The sequence below is a fragment of the Martes martes genome (genome assembly GCF_963455335.1).
Source record: "Martes martes genome assembly, chromosome: 3".
Taxonomy (NCBI): domain Eukaryota; kingdom Metazoa; phylum Chordata; class Mammalia; order Carnivora; family Mustelidae; genus Martes; species Martes martes.
Window position 1 is genome coordinate 191,843,414 of NC_137890.1, and position 10,430 is coordinate 191,853,843.

At 43.0% G+C, this 10,430-nt stretch overlaps 1 protein-coding gene across 1 annotated transcript; it reads right to left on the bottom strand.

The window, feature by feature from the left end:
- Window positions 1-622: 622 nt before the first annotated feature.
- Window positions 623-9,786, bottom strand: NABP1 (nucleic acid binding protein 1). Its single transcript, XM_080799750.1, has 6 exons — window positions 9,214-9,786; window positions 8,772-8,910; window positions 6,282-6,353; window positions 4,564-4,639; window positions 4,067-4,133; window positions 623-2,873 (listed from the first exon to the last, which is right to left on the bottom strand). The coding sequence occupies exons 1-6, from the start codon at window positions 9,302-9,304 to the stop codon at window positions 2,704-2,706; spliced, it is 615 nt and encodes a 204-aa protein (XP_080655876.1). The 5' UTR covers window positions 9,305-9,786; the 3' UTR covers window positions 623-2,703.
- Window positions 9,787-10,430: the final 644 nt, after the last annotated feature.

Genomic DNA, 10,430 nt, shown 5'->3' on the forward strand with positions numbered 1-10,430 from the left:
AAATACAAATGACAAGGATTCAGTACTACAAATATTCAGGGAATCAAGTTAGACTGTCCTCAGAGAGCAGCCTGCTGGAAGGGGTGGGGAAGGCACAGACCCCAACCTGTAAGAACAAAGCAAAAAAGAGGTGGTATATATAGGAAAACCTGTGTAAATGCCTTTGGGAAAGCACACTGCAGCCTTCACTGTTACACATCATTCTCGGGCCTTGTGAGGTTCATTTTCCCGTCTCTGTATTGTCGCCACCGGCCAAAAACCTGTCCCAGAGAGGAGAGGCCAGCTGGCTGATGAGACCTGAAACCAATTCAGAACTGTTTTGTGGAAATGAGATGGGGCCCAATTCTAGTAGGTGTGCACTTCTAAACTAAGTGGGTTTTGTTTTTGGTAGGTGTTTAGACATTTAAAAATTCACAGGTGAAAGCACCAGGGAAGAGGAAGGTAGAAAACTTTCTTCCTCTTCGTGTCGAGGCCCGTCCACGCAGACTGTGGGGCAAACATTCGTTACGGACTGAAATTCACTTTGGTTTTGGAGGCTTCCCTTGAGAAAAAAGAGATGTGTTAATAAATGGTAACACAGAACAAGATTCAATTATTGAGGCAAATGTCAATTACAAAATTAATAGCTTAGATCATTCTCTATTTAATCTCAACATGTTAAAGGATAACAGTATTTCCACACCTAACGCTGCATTTTCTTCTATTCTTGAGGTATGATCAGATGACATTTTGACTGCCTATTACGTGCCAGAAATCACCCTAATCACTTAAGTGGAAAATCTTCTGTAACTCTCTAAAGGGATAATATTACTTGTTTTTATATTTGTGGAACTTAAGGCTTATAGAGGTCTTAAGTGTAATAATTTGTCCAACATCATAGGTGAGGAGACAATGGGCCGGGACTGGAAGCTCAGCTATCCCACCTGATAGTTTACTTTTCTCAAACTCCAAAATTCTTTCTTTTAAAATCATCTTTAACACCATATTCATACAAATCACTTAAGAGTATTATTGCTCCTACCCCTACTTAAAAACTTGCACACTTTTAGTAAATTTTTACTTCAAACATGTTATCTTGTATCTTAAAAAGATATTAGTCATAAAGCCAAAACTCACTATGAGTTAAGGCTAAAAGAAAAACTTCTGGAATATATAAACCCGTTACCAAGGTACTATGAACCATGAATAAGCTCCTTGAGATGACTCGTCACCTACCCCTTAATTCCCCAGTGTCTCACACTCAGTGTGTACAGAAATTCGTTAGATACACTGAATTGGAGAAACGAATACTCTGGTACCAATTTTCATATTCGAAGGCTATGGCGTTTTTAGAAAACAGAGTCTACATAAATTATTTTGTGATTTAAGGTAGGGACAAAAGGCGACAAGTACAGAGCTAAGCAGTCCCCGGGTTGAAGTAATCATTACAACTACGGTAAAATTTACTGGCTCTCCATTGCAAATCATTGAAAGAGCGAAAATAAGGGAAGGCCGTTAACATTAATTCAAGTTTTATTTGGGCTAATTTGGAAGAACTGAATTCTAACAAAGGAAAAATTTACCAGTTACCCACTCTATAGTAAAAAGTGGGAACTGGGTGTCATTTATAGCACAAAGAAATTCTACCTTTACATTTCTGAATAAAGCTGTATGCACTTCTTAGAGAGAGCCGTTTAACTTTGGCTGATAAGGCTTTGTGAATTGTGTTCAGAAACTTTGACAATACTCACACACACACTTTTCAAATAAAAGTTAAGTACCTAGGATTTTCACTCCAGGATGAGTTTCTGCAAGTACCTAGGACACTCTAACTTAAGACTGCGTACTTCTACAGGAATTCAATTTGAATTGCCTTCATCTACGTACCACAATTTTTTAAAATAATTAGATCAGTATTTACTATGACTTTTTAACTCCCTCAAATTATACTTTAATATTTGACATAGTAGTTTCAAAAAATAAATATTCAAGGCCTCAGTTTTAAGTTTCCCTTCAGTGTAACGCACAAAGTTGACAACAAGTATTAATAGGACTACCCTAAAATAAATGCAGCTTTCTTATAAAAATCCCTTGTTATAATACAAGTTCCCATTCTACTCCATAATTCTGATAAAGAATATATTCTTTTTGATAATAAAACAAGAGTTTAGAAGATTCAGTCCTTGGAAAATCCTCTCGGCAGTCACTCAAATGAAGAAGTCAATCATTCCTGGAGTCACAAACACTCAAAAACGGCTATTACCACTGACTGAGTTTTTTTTTGGGTGGGGGGGGAGGGTTGGTGGTTATTGCTTCAGTTGGCAATACCTGAATTTAGGACAAAAGAGCATCTCCCATTAAGCCTTACTTTAAATATTACAAAATGTATATGGAAGATAGACTCAGAGAGGATATAAAGCTGATGTCTTAAGAAACTCACCCACGGAACGGGGGCGTGTGTTTAGAGGATAACCATTGATCTTTTTGCCCTAAAAATAACTGCCCCTACTTTTCAGAGTCTTCCCATTCTTCAAATTCTTCAACAGGAGACTTGAGCAGCTTAACAGCCTTGCTATAAGAACAATCCACTCTTGTTAACAAACCCAAAACATAAGAGGAAACCGATAAAGGACACAGTTTTCACAGTTAACGATAAATAAAAGTGCAGTAAGTGTTCAAGTAGGGCGTGTCGTTTAAAAACTACATGTGAGTATTGGGCATAGGTCATCTTTTAAAGGCTCTCCGAGGGTCCCTGCCATTACTTATTGTGGTCATGACTGTTTGATTATTAGCTGTTCCTTGTAGCTGTGAATTTGTAGGTCCCCGGCCATTGCTTCTACCAGCATATGAAAACTGGCATCCCCTTGATTCTGGGCCAGCTTGAACCCCATTTCCTAAAAAAGAATATAAAAATTCATCACCATTTCAGACACTGATATGTAGTAACACACCTATCTGAAGTTCTAACATGTTTACAAGTAGTACTAGAGAAAACAAATGCCTTTATTTTTAAACTACTGGAAAAGACTCAACGTGCCTTCTGAGTTTTCCAAACATGTAATTACTGTAAATATATTAACTTGATGCTCTATTAATATGGAGAGAGAAATAGAACAGTTTGGGGAACAAAATGAGAAATTAGTAAAGAAAAACACAGTAGTGCCCTGCGCCAAAATTGTAAGGGAAAAAGAAAAAAAAGGTAAAATAGTGTATGAACACTGGCATTAGATTCAAATTTGGTTAGTAATTCAGAACGGACAATGTAATTCTAATTTTTCAAAGGACAAGACAGCAAAGTTTCCCACAATGTGATCATTACCAGCTGTGCCAAAACATGCGCCCACCAGGTCAAACAGAACTTCACCCACCGACTAAACTCCAATCCCAAAGCTTTTCCTCCGCAATAAAAACTTCAAAAGACACAGCTGAGAGACCCATTAACACAGCATCTGAGAGTATTTGAGGGTTAAAGGCCAATCTTTTAAAGAGGCAGCTATCAGCATGTGTGAAAATTTAAGGTGAGCTATTAAAGATGAAAGGCTTTTGGTGTGTCCAAATAATCAGTAATTTTGCATCTATTATCAATAATCACCAGATTACAGAAATTTTGTTTAAAAAAAAAATCATTGGAAAACCTATTACGCATCACTAAAACAGATTTCTTCTTATCATCAGCAGCCACCGTTTAAACACAGAATGTGCTCTGGGAGGTGGGGGGCGGGGTGAAATAGGTGAAGGGGCTTAGGAGCACACTTCTCCGGTGAGCACTGATCCGTGGAACTGTTGAACCACTACACTGCATATGTGAAACTAATAAAACACTGTGTTAACTACACGGAATTTAAACAGATAAATAAAATCCATGTATATAAAAATATTTTTTTAAAAATAAAAAGAATATGCTCAGTAGTTAGCTTAAGAGAGTATCTGCTATTTAGAAAATCAGTTCCTGGGGAATTCCTTGTTGACTAGCAGCTCCCTTTTAGTGTCAATGCACGCCTAATGACAGTTTTCTTCTAATCTTTCGTAAGATACATTCACTTAATTTCTTAATACTTGATCACAAATATGAAAAAAAAAATCTTACCCACTGGTCCAAATGTACCTGTACCCATATTATTATTCATGGAATTATTCTTCTGCTCATTGTGTGCCTAAAAAATACGTTTTTAATTTAACCAATTGAAGATTTATTAAAAAAATTATTATAATAACAAGTTATATCCATTCTTTAGTTGTTTTTGTTTTTTTTTAAACAAATTTTTAAAAGATTTACCCAGGTCCATTCAATGTTACTAATTCAGGAATGTTTCCCAAACCTTTTATAGCTTCTGTTTTATCTTACTGTGTTTTCCTGATATTCCTCCCTACTGCTCGAAGTGCTCAATGGCACATGTATTTAACGCTAAAGATATATATGTATATATACTCACAAAATATACATAATGAAAATGACTTTATATTCTTTTTAATAACTGTCATTATTTCTGGGTATGACAGGGTTGAACACCTAGCCAGAGAATTATAGTACCCTGTCAAAATCAGTCTAATCATATAAACAGACTATACATTTGGATTAATTACCCCTCTGCTCTGTTGTCCTCGATAATCTGGGTTGGGTTCACTGAAATTTGGCACTTCTGAATAAACCATACAAAATCTGAAAGAAAATAAAGCACAAGTTAAATGACTCCTAAAAATAATCAACCTTCCTTTGCGTAACACGCATAACTTATAGGAATGAAGAATTTAGGTGTTAAATCAATTAACTAAAAAGCAACATGCTAACTATTTATACAACGAAAACTTCCTAAATGCTATGTTCCATAAAAAACAAAGTATTCTAAAATACTCAGTGGTCCACAATATTTAAAACATTCTATTTTTTATTTTAGTTCTTCTGTACTGCAAAAACTAAATCATGTCAAGGATCAAGGACCCAGAAACACATCTCTGTGCTGTTTTTCCGTATAGGCTGATGTCCCTGAACCATGTTTAGGGTTCCAGAGTGGTTTTTCCAGCAGTGGTGATGGATTTGCACTGATCCATTCACACACTCCCATCCAGTCCCTCTTTTGACCAATCACTGTGAATCTGCAAAGATAATCATTCAAGGTTAAGAGCGGACTCCCCAGGTATGATAAAGACACGTGGCTATTAAGACAACAGTTTATTCCAATGCTGCTTGTAAGTTGACTATGGCATATATGAAGATTACACATAAGCATTTACTTAGCTCCTCACCCCATAAATTAATTAAAATCAGTTTTGGTATATCCTAGACTGACCCTGACAAAGTCAAGTCAAGGAAGAACTGAGTGACCCCCACTGGTTCTTCACGTAGCTGACCTCTTTCTCCATATACATGAAGGTCAGGAAAAACCCCACATCTTTTGGTGATATTGACGCTAAGAGCTTTCATAACAAGTTGCTCTAATACTGCTCTAAAAACAAACGTTAAGTAAATAATTTTTCTCCTAGCAAAAGCAAAGCGTTACTTGTTTCTGATCTTTAAAAGCTAGCAAGACTGCTTATCTTTTCCCAACAATTTTATCCCTGCAGTGTAGAAGAACATTTTGTGTGTGTGTATGTGTGTGCCACGCGTGGCTTCTGTATGTCTTCAAATATCCTACAAACAGAACGGACTAATGATTTGGCTTACTGCCAACACAGTACTTTATGAACACATCCCAAATGTCTAAGCTAATATGGAGGCTAAATTACCTTTACACCCCTAGAGAGGATGGTTCCTCCAAGTCAGGGTGGAGATTACCAGGGTAGGAGTATATGGAAGCTCGCACTGTGGCTGCCTGTACGGTACCTAGACTGTGGATAAATACAGGACTTCAATTGTCATCGCTGCAAGTCCTTTTACCATGAGTACATATTCACCCATCAATGAAAAAAGAAAATTTAAACTGTTGGCCTGAAACCTAACTTCTTACCTAGCTGCTGCTTTGGCATTTCACCAGAAGACAGAACCTATCTAAAACTGCACTGTGACACCTAAAGATGCATGTTCCCAAACTCTACAGAAATGGCCCCACTGGGGCTCATCTCAAGTGCAACTTCATGCTCTTTGCCAGGGAAAACTAATATTCTCAACCACAGGAAACAATATGGATGGCTGTTAAGCTGGTACATACATGTAAAGTTGTTTTTACAGCGAAGCTACTGAAGGCATTCGGTTTACCAATACAGAAAAGCCAAGAAGTTTATCCTTTAGAGTTCATACCTACCAGTTACTCTGTAGACATTATGTGTAATTTATTCACTTATCGGAAATGCATTTGAATACTTACTCCCCAATTTTTTGAAGTTCTCCACCCCTTCCAGTGTACAGCGTCAAACAGCCTTTCCACATGGATGCATACCTAGAAAGAGAAGAAACATCTGTTCTGTAAAAATACATGTATTTCCTTCTACTTAAGTGAAACTTTATATTGTATTTTTTTGTATCAGGGTGTAGGTGGAGATCAAACTCTGTCTACGGTGGTAAATCAATTAGCCTAATTTGATTAACTTGTTACTTACAAGCGGAACAGTACAAAGAGAAGTCTACTGCCAAATTTTGACGTAATTATCTAAACTATAGAACTTTCAATTGAAGAGATTCAAGCAGAAATTATTTCTCAATCATAGCATATATAATATCAACACCAAGTGCGTACTTTTATACACATTTACTTGGTCTCCTCAGATTAGTCAATAAAATAGTTTTTCCTTTTTCTCTATAAAACACATGGGAGGATTCATGAGCTACTGAAAATTTGGTAAAATTTAATCAAGGGCCTAAAAAAACAATCACAAATCTCACCTATCTGCCTTTCCAAACCTGCAATCTTTAGCATCAATTTAGCTGAACTGATTATTTACTCTGATCAACTCTGAGGTGCAGGCAACATCATTAAATATTCTTGCATAAAAATCTAACAAAAATGTAAATTAAACACTGTAATATCAGTCTAAGATTCGATTTTCAGTGGTTCTCTATAACCTACAATGGTAACTTTAGGACCGAATGTTAAATTATAGGGACACCTGGGTGGCTTAGTAGGTTTAGCATCTGTCTTTGGCTCAGGTCAAGATCCCAGAGTTTCAGGATGGAGTCCCCAGGCCTGCACAGGGCTCCTTGCTCAGCAGGGAGCCCGCTTCTCCCCCTGCCTGCCACTCCCCCTGCTTGTGAGCTCTCTCCCTCTGACAAGTAAGTAAAACCTTAAAAAAAAAAATTATAATTAAATATTGTTAACTAAGAAGTTATATTTCATCTTTTAACATAGATTAATAAATACTAGTTAGTTCCACATTATACATTCCTCTTTAGTAAGGGTAATCCATTAAAGACTTCAGCACTCTTATGCTATACAAAAAGCAACTTAGAAGAAAAAGAGTGCACTAATATTTCACCTTAGTAATGTGAAAGTTAATGCATGCTGAGAAAAAATTTGAAGTTTCAACAAGTGAACATTTAAATTGCATTTGTTTTGGGAATAACGTCAACAACAGCAGGGTTTTCTGATAAACATATCAATGTTCAAATTATCATTATTTAGATGTACTCCCTTCTTCAAAATCTACTTTTCTCAGATACAACTAGAACGGAAGGGCCTTACAATAGGCCAGACATGTTATTTTTTAAGTAAGGTGTAATTATTCCCATTTTACAGATGAGGAAATTACCGAAGTATAAAAACCTCAAGGTCAACTGAAGTTACAAAATAGTGGAGTTTCTTTAGTTTTGAATTTTCCTTTAAATTATACTCCTTGAAACTCTATCAACACTATAGGGATCTTGATTTTAGTTTTCCCACAAATTTTTGGACGGACATACCTATGTATTTTCCACTGACTACAACATAATGAGATATCCGAAATGAGATGCTGTTTACACTACATCAGATAGATGAGAAACATTCTGGCAGCCAGAAAAACTTCAATTATGCTAATCCGCACCACACCCTCCTAGGCAGGAATTCTCTTTTGTGTAAGCTACAGATGTGGACATTTAAAGACACACTTAGTGTCATGAGTCACTGCAGGAGAATAAAATGTCTATGTTCTGACTCTCTCTTCCTTCTTTGAGGATACTCTGCCTCACTTCCTGAAGCTGCTCTGAGGCCTGGAGGTATTATCAAAGGGCCTACCCAACCTCCAGCGTTCAGAGGGTGATCCAACACTTTTCTCCCTGCCGAACATTTTTCTGCTTATCATTCTGGTTTGTGTACTCCAGTGACCTTACAGCAGTAGGCACAGGAAGTCATCTTCCAGAAAGCGCCTTCCAGATACCGTGAACTTCCCTTAACTTTTCCATTCCGGTACAAATTTGACATACCGCAGAACTGCTAACCTGTCCAACTACAATCTGATGTCCTGTCTAAACAAAATACTGGCAGGATTTCAAAAGCCACTAGAAAGGGGGAAAGGCTAGAAAAGAGCTGACAACTGTATTAAATAATTGATATATATTAAAAAAAAAGTAAGCAGTATGGACTATGCTAATTTTGCCAATCTACAAAAAACACTCAGTAATCCCAAAACGTATTTAACCATCTACTTGACCCGTACGCTGAGGCGAGGTGGGCTAGATTCCCGGGTCAAACTGACTGCTTTCCTGGCGAGGATGTTCTATCCCGAAGCTGTCCACTACCCAAAATGACCATCCAAGGGGCCCCAAACTGCGCGGGGGGGCCACCGAGCAGACAGGAACTCCAGCACCTGTCAGGGTCCCCGGCCGGTGACTGCAGGCTGTCACCTAGGAAGCCTCTCCCCCGCCCCCACTGCTGCACACCTACCCTCGGGTCAACCGAATAATGTCCCCCGGCTGGATAAGACCTCCGATCTCGTCCCACACGGAAATAGTGATGCTGCCCGTTTTGTCTGCCACTTTGCACGATCTCACTTCATGGCCGTCTTTGGTTTTGGTCACGCGTCCTGCGGAGAGTTCAAATCGCAAGGGGGAGGGGTGTGTTAGGTAACGAGGACTTCAGAGAGGCTCGAACTCCTCCTCCGGGACCGTCACGCCGTGGACAGGGGGCAAGAGGTCGAGTCCCGGGATTTCGCCGCAGGTCGGATCCGGGTCCGGGGTGGGGGGGCCACCGGGGCCACGTGGAAGGGGGGAGGGGTGGGGGGCCTCGAAGAGGAGGAGGAGGGGAGCCCCAGGCTGGCGGCGGCGGCGCCCTCCCCTCCTGCCCCAGCACGCGTGGGGCAGCGGGGTGGGCGGCGGACCCCACTTACCTATCTCCAGCACAATAAAGACGACATTTAAGTTTTTCAGTCCGGGCTTAATGTCTTTTATGAAAAGAGGAGGGTCGTTGCCCCCGTTCATACCGAGGCAGGTGCGGCTACGGCTGCGGAGACGCGGGTGGGCAGGGGGGGACGAAGCCGCCCACCTCCCGGGCAGGGGCGAGGGCGCAGGGGAGACCCTGGGCGGGGGCGGCCAGCGCACGGGCAGGAAGCGGCCGGTCGGGGACCCGGGACACCAGCCCAGACGGCACTGCGTGCCCAAAACGGAGACGGAAAAAGGGGGAAAGGCCCCCGAGTTCCAAAGAAAAGGAAGAGGCGGCCGGACCCAAGCGCGCTGCGGCGGGGCGGCAGCGACCCTGAGCCGGACGGCCCCCTCGGACCAAAGGAAGGTCAAAAAAGGCAGCGAGGGTTCGCCTCCGCCCGGAGTCCCCTCACACTCACAACACACACACGCGAGCGCGCGTCCAGTGCGTCCCAGGCTCCGGGAAGGGACAGACTGTGACAGCGAACCCGGCGCCGAGCCCTAGCAACCGCGCACGCTCCGACCCGAACCGCGACTGCCGCACGCGCCCGCGCGCCGGCCGGACCCCTACCCCGGCAGCCCCGCCCCTTGTGACGTCACGGGCGTCGGCACGCCCTTCGCCGGGCTCGCCCGGCCGGCCGGAAGGGAAGCGAGGGGTCCGGAACCTGCCGGCGTCGCACGCGCAGCCTCCCTCGCTCCTCGCGGGCTGTCCGCTCGGGCCCCGCCCCCCGAAGCCGTCCAATGAGCGCTCGGCCCCGCCCCGCCCGCCCCGCCCGCTCCGCTTCCGCCGTCGCTGAGCCGCAGCCGCAGTGCCCGGGGGCTCTTTGCCGGCTGCTGGCGGTCGCCGGGCGGCGCGGGGTGTCCTTGCTCCTGTCTCGCTGGGAGTTCGGCCCTCCCCGGGCGCTTTAGTCCCTCGTCCCCGCGGGTACAAGGGGCAGCGCCTGTGTTTAGGGCCCGGGGGTCGTTCAGAGAGGGGCGCCCAGGCGCAGGCCGGGCTGGCTGTGGGCGGAGGGACGCGCCGGCCGACGGGCGGGTCCGCGCTCCCGCGGCCGGGCCTCGGCTGAGGCGGGGCCTCGGCTCGGCCGCGTCGGCTCCGTCCCGGGGACGGCGCGGGGTTTGCCGAAGGTCCCCGGGACGGCGTGACCCGCGGGCCTGCCCGTGCCCTCCCGTGCTCGGCGGGTGAGAA